At 35.8% G+C, this 19,894-nt stretch overlaps 3 protein-coding genes and 1 pseudogene across 3 annotated transcripts; 3 read left to right on the forward strand and 1 right to left on the reverse strand.

The window, feature by feature from the left end:
• The first annotated feature begins 697 nt into the window (after window positions 1–697).
• Window positions 698–1,917, forward strand: LOC140970982 (mitochondrial uncoupling protein 5-like). The gene has a single exon (XM_073433005.1). It carries the CDS (start codon window positions 801–803, stop codon window positions 1,755–1,757), a length of 957 nt encoding a protein of 318 aa, XP_073289106.1. The 5' UTR covers window positions 698–800; the 3' UTR covers window positions 1,758–1,917.
• A 2,989-nt stretch (window positions 1,918–4,906) lies between these two features.
• On the forward strand, window positions 4,907–6,109 carry LOC140960638 (mitochondrial uncoupling protein 5-like; annotated as a pseudogene).
• A 2,484-nt stretch (window positions 6,110–8,593) lies between these two features.
• LOC140970983 (mitochondrial uncoupling protein 5-like) lies at window positions 8,594–9,775 on the forward strand. Its single transcript, XM_073433006.1, has one exon. It carries the CDS (start codon window positions 8,663–8,665, stop codon window positions 9,617–9,619), a length of 957 nt encoding a protein of 318 aa, XP_073289107.1. The 5' UTR covers window positions 8,594–8,662; the 3' UTR covers window positions 9,620–9,775.
• Window positions 9,776–10,196: 421 nt separating this feature from the next.
• Window positions 10,197–18,511, reverse strand: LOC140970984 (uncharacterized). The gene is made up of 22 exons (XM_073433008.1): window positions 18,360–18,511; window positions 17,212–17,667; window positions 16,605–16,846; window positions 16,455–16,511; window positions 16,233–16,367; window positions 15,972–16,090; window positions 15,569–15,880; window positions 15,331–15,418; window positions 15,145–15,250; window positions 14,933–15,043; window positions 14,196–14,359; window positions 13,975–14,095; window positions 13,667–13,891; window positions 13,400–13,590; window positions 12,736–12,903; window positions 12,554–12,659; window positions 11,991–12,128; window positions 11,709–11,870; window positions 11,410–11,610; window positions 11,011–11,208; window positions 10,848–10,919; window positions 10,197–10,697 (listed from the first exon to the last, which is right to left on the reverse strand). Exons 2-22 carry the CDS (start codon window positions 17,644–17,646, stop codon window positions 10,545–10,547), a joined length of 3,504 nt encoding a protein of 1,167 aa, XP_073289109.1. The 5' UTR covers window positions 17,647–17,667; window positions 18,360–18,511; the 3' UTR covers window positions 10,197–10,544.
• Window positions 18,512–19,894: the final 1,383 nt, after the last annotated feature.

Raw genomic sequence — 19,894 nt, forward strand, 5'->3', positions numbered from 1 at the left:
AGGTGGGGAATTTTCCAACCGTGTCATATATGGCAAATGTGACCACCAATTCAATGTATACCACTTTTATGTCAATTGCGTTTGTGAGAGATTAAACGATATTAGGAACATGATTAAATGATGTATCAAAAGTAATTTAAGAATAAACAATTATTTTAAAAACATTTATAATTTGGGTACAATAGATCATAATTAAAAGAAATTCGCCTACCATTTAGTATCACGAATTAAATTGTAATTTAAAAGAAACGATTTAATTCAAGATTAATCTAGCCCTTTTTTTTTTATTTTTTTAGGAAATTAAACTTTGTATATTTAATTATTTAAGAAAATTACCACATGTCCTCATGCAATGCTGTAACGCTAAATTCAATTCAAATTTCTTAAATTTGATCACTTCAAAGTCAAATGAGGCAAAAACTTATGTGAGACGGTCTCACGGGTCGTATTTGTGAGACGGATCTATTATTTGGGTCATCCATTAAAAGTATTACTTTTTATGCTAAGAGTATTGTTTTTATTGTGAATATGGGTAGGATTGACCCGTCTCACGGACTCACATTTACACCCACTCGTCAAATGAACCAGCCCCGCCCCCTCTTTCCCAAGTCAAAAAAGAAGTGGACCCCACATCCTAATTCCCCGCGTATGAGTTGAAATAGTCCACACATATTCACTCCATGTATAAATCCCTTCATCATTCTCTTCTCTTCAACATTCCATTCCACACTTCTTCCCGCTTTTTGTTTATTTCTTCTCTTTCGATTTTGAGACCGATTTCTTGAATATAAGAAGGGATCATGGGTTTGAAGGGATTTGTTGAAGGCGGCATCGCTTCGATTGTTGCAGGCTGCAGCACTCACCCACTCGATTTGATCAAAGTACGCATGCAGCTTCAAGGCGAGGCACCACCTGCCAACCCGGTGCTCCGCCCTGCTCTTGCGTTTCACCCCGCCATCGGAGCCCATCACCACCATGTCCATGTCCCTCCTCCACCTCGCGTGGGTCTGGTATCAGTTGGCCTCAGGATCGTTCAGCAAGACGGCCCTGCTGCATTGTTCTCCGGCGTTTCCGCCACCATGCTCCGCCAGACACTATACTCCACAACTAGAATGGGTCTCTATGAGATCATTAAGAAAAAATGGACCGACCCAAATACAAATAATATGCCTCTGATGAGAAAGCTCACCGCTGGGCTTATCGCCGGTGGCGTCGGAGCTGTCGTCGGAAACCCTGCCGACGTCGCAATGGTTCGCATGCAGGCCGACGGCCGGCTGCCCCTATCGCAGCGGCGGAACTACAAGAGCGTAGTGGACGCCATATCCCAAATGAGCAAGAACGAAGGAGTCTCTAGCCTGTGGCGAGGGTCTTCCCTCACAGTCAACCGCGCCATGCTCGTAACGGCATCGCAGCTCGCTTCATACGATCAATTCAAAGAAATGATACTGGAAAAGGGTCTGATGCAGGACGGGCTCGGAACCCATGTTACCGCCAGCTTCGCCGCCGGTTTCGTGGCGTCGGTTGTGTCAAACCCGGTGGATGTGATCAAGACCCGTGTGATGAACATGAAGGTGGAGGCAGGAGCGACGGCGCCACCTTACAGTGGTGCCATTGACTGCGCAATGAAAACAGTGAGAGCAGAAGGAGCCATGGCTTTGTACAAAGGTTTCATTCCTACGATTTCGAGACAGGGACCTTTCACTGTGGTTCTCTTTGTTATGCTGGAACAAGTCCGGAAATTGTTTAAGGATTTCTGAGTGTATATCAATATGAGATGACGACTAAGAAAATGAATTTATGTATACTTATTGTTAAAACTAATATGAAAAATTAGAATACGATAACAATATAGAGAGGAGCATCACACATTTTTGTAATTCCTAAATTTCATTCCCTCAAATATGTGAATTGATTATATATAGATTATGGTTAAAATTAATATGAAATAGCAGCAAATATATTTATCCGATGTTAAAATGTTTTTTAGTTTGCAATATTAATTGGATGGAAGGATATCACCATTATATTTGAGCTAAATAATAAATGATAGATTTGAAATTTACCTATAATATAATATGAACTTGTCTTATTTTCTGACAAAAAATTTACCTACAATATTCAGTAATATTCTTTTTCTAGAGTATCCTATTTTACTCTTACACTCCAATTTGTGTTGTATTTTTACTACATCAATACAAGTCGGTATAACAACACACACATATATATTATACACACACTCAAGCGGTAGGAAATAGTACAAAAATACACACACACACTGACACAAGCGGTAGGAAATAGTACAAAAATGCACACACACACTGACACAAGCGGTAGGAAATAGTACAAAAATTGCGGCAGATGATTCATTTCATTAAACCAAATATAACCTAAAAAATATTTATGAATTAGACAACTCCACTGTAACATTTCGATTTGATCCAAATAATTAAAATAGACGATCCTAGAAAATTAGATTGTGAACTCAACCAATTAAATTTCATCAAGAGAAAATTCACTCCATACACAAAAATTAACCTGTTCAGCCAAGTCTTCATACCTCTCTGGATATATATTTGGTTGTTTTTTGTGTTTTTGTTTTTGTTTTTGTTATCTGATTCGTATGCACGTTTGCATATATATTTATATAAACTGATTTTTTTTTTAGAATTATTGAAATATTATATCTTATTATGTAGAGAAGTATATATAGTAATTAGCGTAAGCATGACCAATTATTCTAGAGTACATAACATCGAGTAATCACCGTTGGGCCTCTAGTCAGCTAAACCACACCGGATAAACTATGTGCGAAAAATTAGTCCGAGAAAGTGTTGCTTTTGAGAGACAAAATAATCGATAATTGATTAAACACTCACTTAATCACCTAACTCGAACACCTCTCATGGCCAACAAATAAATATATTTAATTGTAATAGAATAATTGACCTGATTTATTTTGGACTGTATCATAATATTGGACAAATGATAATGATTTACATTGACGGCGAGCCCCTAAAAACGAAAAGTCATCATTTTAACATTCCACGTTTTAACATTCCACGCTACTTGGACTCAGTTCCAAGTCAAAGCTCACATGATTTGTCCCCGGATACACCTCAAGAGGATTTTTATTATTTTGTAATCTACCCTTTTATAGATTATTATCATTTTATAATTACATTTTCCATATTAGATTTTTGGATATCGTATAAATATATAAAATGTTTTGTAAAATAATTTGAAATATCCATATATATAAATAAGAGATGTATGTGGAGTAGAATATTATTTTAGGAAAAATTACAATTTTAGCAATGTAAGTTGACATAATTTAGAGTTTTATAATTGATCAAATGTTTGATTTTTATTCAGTAACTTGTATTTATTTTTGTTTTGGTCTTTTATTTGCTAGAATCTAATAAATTTTTAAATGAGAAAAATAATGCCAAATGACACATAATATTTCAAAATGAGAGAAAAAAACTTGTCGTCTCCTTTTAATTTTTCTTATATGTATTTTAGTATGCATAATATAGAATCTATTCTTGTCATAAGAGCCATGCAGGAGATCATCAGTGTCAAATAAACAATATTCGATAGATTTAGTAGTTTCAAATAAAAAAAAAATTTAAGTTACGAATTGAAAACCAAATATTGAAAAATTACTAAACTAAAACTCAAAACAAATTCACTTACAAGATTAAATCATTATAAAATTAATAAAGGGTCGCCCACCTCGAATTCTAGCAAATTCTATGCGGTTAAAAGAGTCGATAAACACAAGTAAAAAAAAAAAGTGTCAATAAACAGTGTGCATTATTTCTTCCCTGTTAATTGCCCCTTAAGTGAGGTCAAGCGATACTTTTGACTTTCTAAAATTCATTTGTTCGTTTCAAACCATTTAACAAAATGATTTAACTGATATATAAGGGATACATACGTTTTTATTAAGTTATGATTAAAAAATAAATATTAACTAGTTACTATGCACACGCGATGCGTGTGTGTACAATCATTTTTATTATTATCGATGGACTAAAGTGAAATTTGACAAATTATGGAGGGACTAAATGAATATTTGAATTGTTGAAATAAAAATAAATAAAAATAAAAGTGTGTGTTGAAATTTTTTTTAAAAAAAACAAAAAACAAAAGTGTAATATTAATATCATATAAAGGTAAAATTGGAAGAAAAATTTGGTGTCCTCTTTAGTTAGTTATTATCGTGTCCTCACACTTAATATAATAATATAGATTACGATATCTTATTTTATAATCATCCTAAGGTATTTGTATTTGCGTGGTCCGGTAATATATTTGTATATACTGGAGTACGACACAATGCTAAATATGTTTTATCACATCTAATACGTAAGTGTGACACTCCATATATAGTTATATAAATATAAACGATAGGTGTGTAACATATACTCTATATATAGGTGGGGAATTTTCCAATGATTAAATGATGTATCAATGGTAAATTAAGAATAAAAAATTATTTTTAAAAACATTTATAATTTGGGTACAATAGATCATAAATAAAATAAACTCGCCTAACATTTAGTATCACGAATTAAATTGTAATTTAATAGCAACGATTTAACTCTAGATTAATCTAGCCATATCATGTTTTTTTTAAGGAAATTAAACTTTGTATATAATTTCATTATTTATGAAAATTACTACATGTCCTTATGCAATGTTGTATCCAAAAATTCAATTCAAATTTCTTAAATCTGATAACTTCAAAGTCAAATGAACCAGCCCCGCCCCCTCTTTCCGAAGTCAACAAAAGAAGTGGACTCCTTGACCTAATTCCCCGCGTATAAGTGGAAATAGTCCACAAATCTTTCCATATATAAATCCCTTCATCATTCTCTTCACTTCAACATTCCATTCCACACTTCATCTTATCGATTTTTAGATCGATTTCTTGAATATAAGAAGGGATCATGGGTTTGAAGGGATTTGTTGAAGGCGGCATCGCTTCGATTGTTGCAGGCTGCAGCACTCACCCACTCGATTTGATCAAAGTACGCATGCAGCTTCAAGGCGAGGCACCACCTGCCAACCCGGTGCTCCGCCCTGCTCTTGCGTTTCACCCCGCCATCGGAGCACAGCAACACCATGTCCATCTCCCTCCTCCACCTCGCGTGGGTCTGGTATCAGTTGGCCTCAGGATCGTTCAGCAAGACGGCCCTGCTGCATTGTTCTCCGGCGTTTCCGCCACCATGCTCCGTCAGACACTATACTCCACAACTAGAATGGGTCTCTACGAGATCATTAAGAATAAATGGACAGACCCAAATACAAATAATATGCCTCTGATGAGAAAGCTCACCGCTGGGCTTATCGCCGGTGGCGTCGGAGCTGTCGTCGGAAACCCTGCCGATGTCGCAATGGTTCGCATGCAGGCCGACGGCCGGCTCTCCCTATCGCAGCGGCGGAACTACAAGAGCGTAGTGAACGCCATATCCTAAATGAGCAAGAACGAAGGGGTCTCTAGCCTGTGGCGAGGGTCTTCCCTCACAGTCAACCGCGCCATGCTCGTAACGGCATCGCAGCTCGCATCATACGATCAATTCAAAGAAATGATACTGGAAAAGGATCTGATGGAGGACGGGCTCGGAACCCACGTTACCGCCAGCTTCGCCGCAGGTTTCGTGGCGTCGGTTGTGTCAAACCCGGTGGATGTGATCAAGACCCGTGTGATGAACATGAAGGTGGAGGCAGGAGCGACGGCGCCACCTTACAGTGGTGCCATTGACTGCGCAATGAAAACAGTGAGAGCAGAAGGAGCCATGGCTTTGTACAAAGGTTTCATTCCTACGATTTCGAGACAGGGACCCTTCACTGTGGTTCTCTTTGTTACGCTGGAACAAGTCCGGAAATTGTTCAAGGATTTCTGAGTATATATCAATATAAGATGACGACTAAGAAAATGAATTTATGTATACTTAAGGTTAAAATTAATATGAAAAATTAGCTTACGATCATAATACAGAGAGCATCACACATTTTTTTTTAATTCCTAAATTTTATTATCTCAAATATGTGAATTGACTATAGACTATATCCCGTACAATTCTTGTAATCGATTCCATTAATATCCTTCATCTTATTTCCTTGATTTTGGAATTTGATTTTCAGAAAAAAGCATCAAGAAGAGATCCCCAAAGACACATGCAATCTCAATTTAGATTTAAAGAAATCTCAGAGATTTATAAAATTTAACCAAATCTACGAGTTTGTGTGAAATAATATTTTATACGTACGATAACTTTTAAAGATAACCAAATTAAAATTATCGATATATTATTTTATAAAATTTTGAGAGCGAAATAGACGATCATCAATCATAAAATAGTCTTATTAAGCCGATTTTTGTTCTTTACGTTTCCATGTTAAATCTTTGTATACCCAAAATTTTGGGAAAATCTTTTAATTATGATATTATTTCGACAGGCTGGCTACTCGACGCAAATACTTGTGAAAATCTAATTACACCCAAGGGTAGGACATAATTGGGGATCAAGCATTGGAATTAATCATCCCCACAAAAATTAACCTGTTCAGCCAAGTCTTCATACCTCTCTGGATATATATTTGGTTATTTTTTGTATTTTTGTTTTTGTTTTTTGTTTTATCTAATGCGTATGCATGTTTGCATATGTATTTTTATATACTGAATATTTTTTTTAGAATTATTGAAATATTATATCTTATTATGTACGTAGAGAAGTATATAGTAATTAGCGTAAGCATAATCAATTTGAGAGTATAGACCATCGAGTAATCACCGTTGGGTCTTTATGTTTTCTTTTTATACACATGTTGTATTAGGTAAATCTTCGGACTATCATATCAGTAGCCTACAAATCAAACTACTCAGGTAAATAGTAATTGATAAACTATGTTCGAAATGTTAGTTCGAAAAAGTGTTGGTATAATTGAAAATCAAACTCATCGATCATTAATCAAGCGTTCTCCTACTCTACCAACCCGAAAACTAACAAATATATTTAATTGTAATAGAAAAACTGACCTGATTTATTTTGGACTATATCATAATATTGGACAGATGATAATGATTTACATTGACGGCGGTCCCCTAAAGCCGAAAAGGTCATCGTTTTAATATTCCACACTGCTTGGACTCAGTTCCGAGACAAAGCTTACATAGTTTGTTCCCAGATACACCTCGAGAGGCTTTTTATTATTTTGTAATCTACCCTTTTATAGATTATCTATTTTATAATTACATTTTCCATATTAATTTTAGATTTTTGGATATCATATAAATATATTTAATGTTTTGTAAAATAATCTAAAGATATCCATATATATAAATAAGAGTTGTCTATGGAGTAGAATATTATTTTGAGAAAAATTACAATTTTAGTCATGTAAATTGACATATTTTAGAGTTTTATAATTGATCATTGTTTGATTTTCATTTAATAACTTGCATTTTTTTTTGTTTTGATATTTGATTCGCTAGAATCCAATAAACCATCGAATATTAATTGTTTATTTGACACTTATTTTCTTATACGTAGTTTCTGTAGGGAGAATAAGATAGACTTATATGTATTATAATGTGTATAATATATACTTTATTCATGTTACATGAGCCATGTAAGAGAGTATCAATCTCAAACAAAAGTTTTTTTTTAAAAAAAGGTCAATAAACAGTGTTCATTATTTCTTCCCTATTAAATATTAATTGCCCCCTAAGTGTGGTCCAGCGATACTTTTGACTTTCTAACATTCATTTGTTAGTTTTCAAACCAATTTAAGAAGATGATTAACTGATATATAAGGGATACATACGTGTTTATTAAGTTAGGAATAATAAATATTAATTACGATAGCTTATTTTATAATCATTTTAAGGTATTTGCGTGGTCCCGTAATATATTTGTTTATACTATAGTATAATACAATGCTACTTATGTTTTATCACATCCAATATATGAGTAATATTTCATAAATATTTATATAAATGTTAACGATTGATTGATGTGCGACATATCAAAATTATATATTTTCCAACCGTGTTAGACATGGCAATTGCAATCACCAATGTATAAAATTTTTTTGTCAGTTGCGATAAATGTGAGAGATCGAACAATATTAGGAACATGATTAAATGATGTATCAAAGGTAATTTAAGAATAAACAATTGTTTAAAAAACATTTATAATTTGGGAACAATAGATCATAATTAAAAGAAATTCGCCTAACATTTAGTATCAAGAATTAAATTGTAATTTAAAAGCAACGATTTAAATCAAGATTAATCTAGCCCTATTTTTTTTATTTTTTAGGAAATTAAACTTTGTATATTTAATTATAATAAAATTACCACATGTCCTCATGCAATGCTGTAACCCTAAATTCAATTCAAATTTCTTAAATTTCATCACTTCAAAGTCAAATGAACCAGCCCCGCCCTCTCTTTCCCAAGTCAAAAAAGAAGTGGACCCCACATCTTAATTCCACGCGTATGAGTTGAAATAGTCCACACATATTCACTCCATATATAAATCCCTTCATCATTCTCCTCTTCAACATTCCATTCCACACTTCTTCCAGCTGTTTGTTTATTTCTCCTCTTTCGATTTTGGGACCGATTTCTTGAATATAAGAAGGGATCATGGGTATGAAGGGATTTTTTGAAGGCGGCATCGCTTCGATTGTTGCAGGTTGCAGCACTCACCCACTCGATTTGATCAAAGTACGCATGCAGCTTCAAGGCGAGGCACCACCTGCCAACACGGTGCTCCGCCCTGCTCTTGCGTTTCACCCCGCCATCGGAGCCCATCACCACCATGTCCATCTCCCTCCTCCACCTCGCGTGGGTCTGGTATCAGTTGGCCTCAGGATCGTTCAGCAAGACGGCCCTGCTGCATTGTTCTCCGGCGTTTCCGCCACCATGCTCCGCCAGACACTATACTCCACAACTAGAATGGGTCTCTATGAGATCATTAAGAAAAAATGGACCGACCCAAATACAAATAATATGCCTCTGATGAGAAAGCTCACCGCTGGGCTTATCGCCGGTGGCGTCGGAGCTGTTGTCGGAAATCCTGCCGACGTCGCAATGGTTCGCATGCAGGCCGACGGCCGGCTCCCCCTCTCGCAGCGGCGGAACTACAAGAGCGTAGTGGACGCCATATCCCAAATGAGCAAGAACGAAGGAGTCTCTAGCCTGTGGCGAGGGTCTTCCCTCACTGTCAACCGCGCCATGCTCGTAACGGCATCGCAGCTCGCATCATACGATCAATTCAAAGAAATGATACTGGAAAAGGATTTGATGGAGGACGGGCTCGGAACCCACGTTACCGCCAGCTTCGCCGCCGGTTTCGTGGCGTCGGTTGTGTCAAACCCGGTTGATGTGATCAAGACCCGTGTGATGAACATGAAGGTGGAGGCAGGAGCGGCGGCGCCACCTTACAGTGGTTCCATTGACTGTGCAATGAAAACAGTGAGAGCAGAAGGAGCCATGGCTTTGTACAAAGGTTTCATTCCTACGATTTCGAGACAGGGACCCTTCACTGTGGTTCTCTTTGTTACGCTGGAACAAGTCCGGAAATTGTTTAAGGATTTCTGAGTATGTATTAGTATAAGATGATGATTACGAAAATGAATTTATGTATACTTATGGTTAAAATTAATATGAAAAATTAGCATACGATCATAATATAGAGAGCATCACACATTTTTTTTAATTCCTAAATTTTATTATCTCAAATATGTGAACTGACTATAGACTATATCCCGTACAATTCTTGTAATCGATTCCATTAATATCCTTCATCTTATTTCCTTGATTTTGGAATTTGATTTTCAGAAAAAAGCATCAAGAAGAGATCCCCAAAGACACATGCAATCTCAATTTAGATTTAAAGAAATCTCAGAGATTTATAAAATTTAACCAAATCTACGAGTTTGTGTGAAATAATATTTTATACGTACGATAACTTTTAAAGATAACCAAAATTATCGATATATTATTTTATAAAATTTTGATAGCGAAATAGACGATCATCAATCATATAATAGTCTTATTAAGCCGATTTTTGTTCTTTACCCAAAAATTTGGGAAAATCTTTTAATTATGATATTATTTCGACAGGCTGGCTACTCGACGCAAAATACTAGTGAAAATCTAATTACACCCAAGGGTAGGACATAATTGGGGATCGAGCTTTGGAATTAATCATCACCACAAAAGAATATTCCATAACCAAATCAAAAGAATATCAATATTCCAATTTCCCTGCACGTCTCTTCTAATGCTTTCTATGTATATATATTAATTATCCCAAAGAGGTAACATGATGGAGACCATGAGAGTTGGCCTACTCTGCATAACCGAGCATACTCCAAAAATCGACCTGTCTGATCCAGTTTCCAGTCTCACTGCTTCAAAACCATATAGCAGGACTCGCTGACCATAGTGTCTGAGCGTCTTTCTTGCATCAGCAGGTAAAACGACTTCAGCTATTTAAAGCTCGAGTTGCATAACATAAATTCTAATAGTAGTAGTTGTTGTCTTTGTGATTCACGGCATCTTTGCAAAGCATTGATCGTACTTCAAGAATCGATCTTGGAGGTTCTAAGTCTTTCTCTTGTAGTGCATTGCCAAGTAACTGTTGCATTTGGGAAGCAAATGTATCGTCTAAAACCTGAGGGATTATAACATACAATTCTGGTAAATATCATAAAACATACATTAAGGGGACTGATAGGGGGTGTAATCCCCTCCATACCAGCTTCTCTAAATATTTGTAGTTCATCATTGTTTTCAGTCTTGATAGATACTAAGTTCGACTTACAGTTGCAGCAACTCGGGAGGCTTTGTGCCAATATCGGTTTTCTTTCCTGTCTTCTAAAAACTTTAGCACATCCTATTATCGAATAAAATGAATAGGATAAGTACGAGACATTTGTTTATTTAAACAAAAAGACATACGAGAAGGTGCTAAAACGGCTCACTACCTGGCCCATTCGATCCCAGAATCCTCGGCAGACTATAACAAATACTTGAGTTTCAAGTACGTTATGAAGTTGATTGATCGTAGTTGCCAGCATCTCCTTCAAAGGCTGCATCTTATGCCGTAAATCGGATTCTATAACATTTCCTCCCTTGGCATTTTGAATAATCTTCCTCAGCTTTGTCACATTATGCAGTTTTGTCTGAGTATAAAAAATGCACACGCGTGTCATCAAAAATAGCTCGTGTTTTAAAGGAAGGGGTTTTTTTTAATGTTCTGGGTGTGAATCGCTCTCTACCATATGCATAATGACAAAACCATCAATCGGTAACAACTGATGCCAATATTTCAGTGAAACTTGAACTCACATTTCAAGAACTTGAGAAACACGGAAAATACTCACATTTTCAACAAGTTTATCAGTAACCGATTGAACATAAGCTCTGAATTTGGATCGAATCATCACCGTTACTTCGCTGAGACTTTCCCCAGCAACCATATTTCCATTTTCAGGAATGCAAGAAACCCACATTTTCAATTGTGCTTCTATTTGGGGTCGTAGAACATCAAGCATCCTTTTCATGGAATTCAATACAGCTCCCAACTGGAGGGGAGAAAAAAGAAACAATGTAACTATCTGGTTAAGTGTATTTAAAAGAGAGGAGATGTGTCCAAACTTGCAAAGATAATGAATGCATCCACCTCAGCTGAGACATTGTAAGGACACAAATTCCCCTTAGCTAATTTCTGGACATATTTGAGACCAAATTTCATCGGCATAGCATTTTCTTTCAATGGGGATAAAACTTCAGCGTATTGCTTCTCCAATCTTTCTACCACCGCCTTCTCAACATCTGCTATGGCCTAATGAAATACAGTGTAAAGAACAAATTGGACAAACAAAAAATTAAGCAGTGAAACAATTCGGAACAGTTATGCCTTAAAAATACAAACAAAATTTGAGGATCTAGTGATTGTTCATACATTTTCCAATGGGAAAGTATATTCTGGCCAGCGACTGATAATGACATCATACTCAGCCAGCATCTCCTTTAGACGAGTATAGATATCATCTACAAAGGTTGTTGTGGAATGCTGCAGAGAGAAGCCGGTAGACTTTACCTGGAATTACATTAGCACGAGTAAGCAAGAAATCACATTTAGATTTTCAAGCATCTTCACCAAAGTAGCCCCACTTCTCCATATTCTTAGCATAGACAGAAACATGGCAGCAAAAAGCCTCAATTTACGTGCCTAAATTTACAAATGAGATGTGTAATTCCCACAAACTGGTCTGAGAACAAGTAAAAATTATGTACTTTCCGAAGGAAACACATCATACAGACCATATCCCAAAATAACTGGCGTTCAACACTTTCACTCACAAGCTTAGTCATATAAAACTCTTCCAACTGAGAAAATGTATGATTTCCTTCCAAATGATTTCCAATTTATTTATTTCATTACTGAAAGGACCAAGTTTTTCAAGTTACAGCTTTGCCAAATGAAGGAGAAGCAAACCAAAATATATATTTATATAATAATACCTTGTCAAACTTGCACAATTCAAGCAAAGCAAGACGCTTATCTTGGATCCAGAGGGTTATGTACACATGAAACAATTCTTTTGCATCGACCCCACCTTTGATGCAACTGCAAGAACCCATTTGAGTGAATGTACAACAAATGTAGCACTAAAAACATGAAACGACTATTAGGTATCTACTACCTAATATTCCACAAAGCAAGATCTCTTTGAAAATCAGCGGCAGTAATAACAAGTTCTACCACCGGAGGAGTAGGTCCAGCTGGAGGGCATGCTACAAGGAATGCTCGTAATCGACTGTGGAGCTCTGTACTATATATGGATGATGAAAGGTTTGGAAGGTCTATAAAACTGCAAGAAATCCACGAGAAAATCATGAGAATGAGAACTGAGAGTATCAGATCGATACAACAATATCGAGGGAGCGATGTGGCGTAGGGTGTCCATAGGTTGGGAAAACAAAGAATCACACAAAGGATTCCGCCAACTCAATCTTACAAACCTTTGGGATACCAAAAAAGGGAAATGAACAAGTATTGGTATAACACCACAGCTAGTAAACAAAAATTACCAAGGAAAGAGTTCGAACTAGCATTAAACTGCGTTAAAATGGATTAGCTTTGTCATGAAGTGAGAATGATGTGGTTCAGGAAGAGACAACTATATGGTGCATGAAGGAAAAATTTTGCACAAGAGCCTCAAGAAAAAGAAAAGTAAAGAAAATTAATGGGCATAAAAAATGTAACAGGTCAGCAAGATTACAATTAGACAGTCCAACGGCAGAACAAAAAACAGCAGCTAATTACTGCCAGGACGCATAATGTCGCTATATAAGTATCCAAATTACCTAGGAAGAAGATCCTGCTTGTGGATTTCAATATCAGTCAAAATCTCATTCCGTATGTTCAAACAAAGTGACTTCATTTTCTTATATGCTGTTGAAAGAGCCACAGGATCCATCAATATGTTTTCATTATTGTTAGAGACAAACTCTTCTGATTCTGCCAAGTGCATTTTTGACCTCTTCTTTGTAGCATTCTGCACAAGAGCTTCCAATATAAAGCATTGAAAGGACCACATAAAGAGATCGGTTGAGCTTCAAAACCATCCTCACCTGAAAATATCGGCATAATTTTGTCTGTACCTCTGGTGAAAGTATATCATTCAAAAGCTTGTATAGCCTCAAAGCAGGAACAAGAGCAGGCGCTGCCTCTCCTGACGCAGGCCGGAATACATCCATAATACCCGACAAAGATGATTCATCCAATGACTTGTAATTCTCAAAAACCAAAGTAAGAACTTGCTCAATTTGATCGGACACCTCTCCTAAGATACGGACCTGATCAGCAATCAGTTAAATTAACAGGAGTTGTAACCACGAGAATAAAGCTTGAGAAGTCATCAGTATCGAATTTCACTCACCTCTTGATGACTTAATGTGTTCTTAGTTTTGCCTTTGATTACCACAGGTAGCAGCAAATCATGCACTAAATCAAGACAGTCTGCAGTTGGTGTGGCAACATCCATAACATACGACAAATATCTGAAAATGCATGAATTTAAAAAAAAAATTACCCATAATAGAAAAGGTGATTGATAATACTCATTCCTCCAATAAACTGAAGGAGGACAAATTACAATACCTTAATTTTGTGTACGCATCAGAAACACCAAAATAAGATGCAAATTCAGCCAACAACCACCGCCATGAACCATGTAGCGACAAGTTTCTTTGCTGAAACTGTTGGATTTTCATTGCAGTCTCCAACACACAATCATATGCAATGGTTTCCGCAACAGATCCACACTGTCATAAGCAAAGCATATGGGAAGAAACAATGTTGTCGGTACTGAAAAGCGACAAAGATACACACTAGAAGATATTCATCGACATTAAATGACTGAGTGTTATTCAGAGTTTTATGGAACACATAAAAGTGATCTTCCATTTACATTTAATTCCATCCATACTTTTTTCAATAAAAATCTGCAGTGCCACATGTTCTATATAGATTGCAGAAATCAACAAATCAAAAGTACAGCATTCTACCTATAACTCAAAAGGGACAAGACTACAAGAAATGGCTGCTAAAATGTAATTGATCTCTTTAAATCCAGCTAACACAACAGCACTCGCTTTGTCCTAACTTAATTGGCTCTTCAAATTTTTGGTTGTTTAAAATTTAAGTTTTTATGAAAGCATTAACTTGATACATGGTTCAATGATGACACCATAAATTTCCAAGGTAGATACAGCTTGAAACATAATTTATCAATGCTAATTTTTCTCATGGTCTAGCAACTTAGCATGAAAAATCAGACTGATCGATCATGTAAGGTTTTAGCAATGAGACATTATGAAAAGAAAATTAGTGCGTGCCTTGTGACTGTTTTCATCAAGAGTAGTTGAATAGTTTATGTGTAACTGTATTTTTCCAACTTGTTCGTGCTCTGGTTCACGATATATGAAACAATGTCGAAGCCTCTCTCCCTGCATCACAATAAACATAAAAAATCAACCAGTTAACTCACACACATAGTTTTACTAAAAAGGGAAAAGAAAATTTTAGAACAGAATCTAGACATCATTACCGATTCATCAGCAATATCGGCCACCTGAAGCACCACATGGCCACAATACTTTCCCTTTGAATCGCGGACTTCAATTATCAAATCATCTCCAAGTCCATCTGGCAAGCTGCATGATTGCAAGAAAATTTACTACTCCAAGTCTACCAAGTTGAAGTACAGAGGGAAGAAAGTAAAAATTGCACTTACAATACTCGAGTTTCACCAGATCCTGGATGCATTCTGACTGCATCCTCTTCAGATGAACTTTTGGATCTCAACAAACAGGTATATGATTCTGCAATCAAATAAATCTACATTGTAATATTCCAGATGAAAACAGAAATTAGAAATTCCCCCGGTTTCTTACGTGTGCTTCAAAGAGTAATACAAGAAGTAAATGTAAGTTGTACCCATGCCATTGATGCCAGCAATTTTCCTGACGTACCTTGTACCATTTCGTACGAAGTTGTACTGCTGCGCCAAGCATTCAAACCAATTTTTAAGAGCTTGGGAACTTCTTTTACATACCGGCGTGTTCCGACAATCACATAAGTCATGCTTTGTTGTAATAAAGAGCCATTGACATTCATTACGGGGGCTACACGTTCAGTCTTCAGTGCTCTCCGTTCAGAAGAGATGATTGATTTTACATTCGCCAGCCGAAGCTGCAAAGATTCCAACTTAATGCTTGAGGATGACTTTAAAGATGAAAATGTGCATCCAGTGGGTGGGTCCATTCCCATTTTCACTTTCCGTACTGCAAAAGAATTGGTTATATGAGGATTTAATCCGCGCCATGAACATGGGAAAGGATGAAACTGATCAACTACAAGAAAATGTGGAAGAACCTTGAACTTTGATTTTGCCAATGGTTTTCTTAGTCTTTACTGAAGCTCCTTCACTGACAAGTTCTGAAGACTCCTTTTTCAGAAGCTCTTCTTCAGACTGTAACAGTATGTGCTTTAACCTACACATTTAAATAACAGTTTACAGAACTCAGATTATGAAAGTATGAAAATTTTCTGTAACTTGTAACCTCAGGGCATTATACTACATGACAAAGAAAAAGAACTACAGAAAATATTGGCAAATATCTGTGATTTTCTCACCCGAATGCATCCCTCAGCAGTGCACATTCATTTTCCAAAAATGCAGGAGCTTCCATACACCCCCTGGCCCAAGAATGGAGACATAACCGAACACATGCATCGTAGGAGAGAACAGCGTACCAATAACCCAGCCCACTGCATCCAATTTTGAATGATCAGAAATAAGATTTGATAAGATTAGCATCCATGATGTCAAAATGGGGAGTGTAATAGCCATAAAACCTCGCATGAAAATTAGGAAATCGAGCAGGCAAAGGCTGAAAAGGCACAGCTGCAGTCCTGTGAATAAATTGTAACAAACTACCTTCAATAACAAGGACCTACATACAGGTGGTGAGATTGAAGAATGCTTAATAGAGACAAGATACATACTTTACCGACACTTCAGGATTGGTAACTTCTGTAGCACCTAATTTAGTGTTCTTGGACATGTTGGATTCAACCTTGGTCGCAGAACTGCCCCATGTTGCTGAGTTAGCATCAGCTCTAGACGTTGGAAGTTTTTCCGAAACTATATTAACTTGCTCATAAGAGCCCATCAATGGAGGTGCGGTAGGGAAATCATCCTCATGTGACTTGTTCCGCTGCTGTCTATCACGGAAGTCCTGGAACCCCTGTTGAAGAGAGAAAATCCAGTTAGTACATTACAAGTGTCTCGTTCAAGATCTTAGTAACGAGTAGAAACAAGAAGCAGATCACAAGTAGCAGATCTAGTAAAAATTGTTTGAGGTATAAAACAAGAATTATATTATCATGATGTTTTTTAGTTAAAAACTTCTTTAATGACAGGGACCTGGACCTCAACAGAAAATATGCTCCAAGGTCACCCTGATTTAGCTATCCATCAAATTTTAATTTTTCGCTACAAGCTGGTGAAACCAAGCACATAGGCTCCAATTCGCAAAAGACACAATGAATATCATTCTTACTGTTACACCACAGATTTCTGCAAAAGATATCTCAGGTTCAAAATCCTGACCTGTTTCAAAGTCTCCTTCTTTGGCTGCATACTGATGCCTGATGCATTAACCACTGACTGCAATTTTTTCTCACCCAAAACCCCATTATTGCTTCTCGGTGGTGTAGAATTCATTTCTGAGCTCGTGATTGATTCTGATGAATCATCATAGATAATCCCTTGGCGTGCTCCTCGCCCATTCAGAAACCCATTATGTTTCGTACTTCCATCAGAAACCTTATCATCTTGCGGCGATGATTCCAGAGAATATCGGGCACCATAGCCCTCGCCTTCAGAGTCAGAACAAGTATCCATCTCAGAATCTGATAAGTTGTCGATCACGCTACTGACATTCATTCCTGGAGGCATATGCCCACTCCGAAATCTGGACACTGAAGGCATCCCTGAGCTGAGGCCCCGATACCTCAACCCAACCATTGAATCGGTATTCGACATTGGAAATCAAATACTTTTCCACTATGCACAACAATAAAAGAGGAAAATCAGTAACCCAATCACAGAGTACTCAACATCACTCCAAACCAGAAAGCTCTATGCTTCACATTTGCATCCACACAAACACACATTCACACAACTAGGAACCAAGACAAAGATCAAAACCAGGGCGTTCACAAGCAAAAAATAGTGAAAATAACGAAGGTAGCACAAACCCACAGCCTCCAGATGAAGAACTCTGCATAGATTTCTACAATTTTGAGTTCTTCAACCGGTTAAGCTAACACAAAATAATAAAAACTCTGTGCGCACGCAAAACAGCACGAATCAACAACAAAGATCTAAATTTTGTAGGATCGGGAAGATGAAACAACACCAAAACGTACCAAAACTGAAGGAAAAAGGGGGGAAAAAAGATAAAAATTTATTTGCGATGAGATTGATGAATCCCAGTTCTTATTTTTCCCGTATTTACCAGTGTGTTTCAGCAGCGAAATCATCAGAGAACAATATATCACGGAACCCACTCACAAACTTTCCATGTGAAGTTGAATCTTAGAAAAAGGAAACAAATTTTGAGGCAATGTAGCACAAAATTAACCATATATACCCAAAACACCAAAAACCCATAAAACAAAACCACCCTCAAAATACTCTACAGCCCTACAAGGTAAGTTAAACCAATGCAGTTAGTGTGATCCAACTTCACTCACAATGTGAACAGAAATTCGAAGAGTTCGACTGCTCTTCGTAATTTGAGAATTTTAATTTAATAAAATTCTTTTCGCTTTTTCGCGTGTTTCAAGAACCCATTTTTCTGTCGGTTTCCGCCGTTCTTGAATTAGTAGAACCTTTTCACAAAATTCAAATTCTTAAAAATATGTATTTTTTCTTTTCTTTAAAATAAAGAATCTAAACCAATTATGTATTAGTAACACTGTTTTTGTTCCATTCATTAAAAAAAACAAGTATACAAGAAAATAGAAACGTTAAAAATTAAAACTTTACAGGCAGACGTTATCGGGAAGTGGATGGCAACGTGAGGATGTCGTGGAGTTTGAATCTTGCGCTGCTCTTTTTAACGGTCTGCCTGATTTAGTGGCGAGGCTTCGGGGACTTTTTAGGGTTTAATTCAGTGAAATTACATTTAATTTTGCGATTAATTACATTTTTATCTTAATTATTACACTTTTAGTGTGGAAAGTTTGGAGGAGACGGTGAATTATGAGTGCTGGAACTTGAGTGGGAGCTTGCTGTCACCTTTGCTGTAATAAAGTAAGCAGCTATTATTTATAATATGTACGACTACTATTGTTATTACATTCTAAAATATATAATTTAATCATAAAATTCATGTAATAATACACATAAATCGTTGTTTCCGTAAGTTTAATTTTATATTATCTCATAAAAAAAATTAGCTGTATAAAATTATATCCCTCGAGAATGTGACATAAAATTATTGATTACTTAGTTGCTAAGAAAGGTTCACACATGGGTTATTAAATTGGACAAGGGATAAAATATAATAGAATATGCTCTCTGTATTTAATAAATTAAACAATTGAAAGTTTGCATTATGAAAAAAAAAATGGTAACTCTTATTTTCGTATTAAGAATTAAAAATAATTAAACATATAAATATAATGCTCTGATATCTCAAAATTTACGTGATTAGCGATATAAAACAATAATTGTGTCAATTTAGCTTATTGATTATTCTTTCAAGTTTCTTTCCTTTTTTTCACAAAGATTAAGAATTATTAAAATTATAAATATTTTTTTTATTTTATCCTAGTATTTATATAAATGGTTTATTATATTTATAATAGATAGTTAATTACGAGACTCTATATTAAATAAGTATATTTGCAAAATAGTAGAAAAATATTGTTAAATATAATACATATGAAAAAAAAGAACCTAGACTTATATAATTAGGACGAAGATTATATATATCTATATTATATATTTATATTATCTATACTATTATATAAAAAAATTATCATTTATAGGACATCTTTTTTGTTTTTAATTTGTCCTTATACCAACATTTTTTTTCTTAAAATTTGTATTGTAACTTATTTTCAATATTATCCCTATCAAATTGCACTATGATCATCACTAATTTTTATAAATTATTATTAAATTAAACATAAAAGTAAGCATTCAACAAAATTAAAAACGGTACACCAACAATTTTTTTTCGAAATTGCAATTGCAAGTTAATTTCAATATTACATATCTC

The sequence above is a fragment of the Primulina huaijiensis genome, chromosome 2 (genome assembly GCF_012295235.1).
Source record: "Primulina huaijiensis isolate GDHJ02 chromosome 2, ASM1229523v2, whole genome shotgun sequence".
Classification (NCBI taxonomy): domain Eukaryota; kingdom Viridiplantae; phylum Streptophyta; class Magnoliopsida; order Lamiales; family Gesneriaceae; genus Primulina; species Primulina huaijiensis.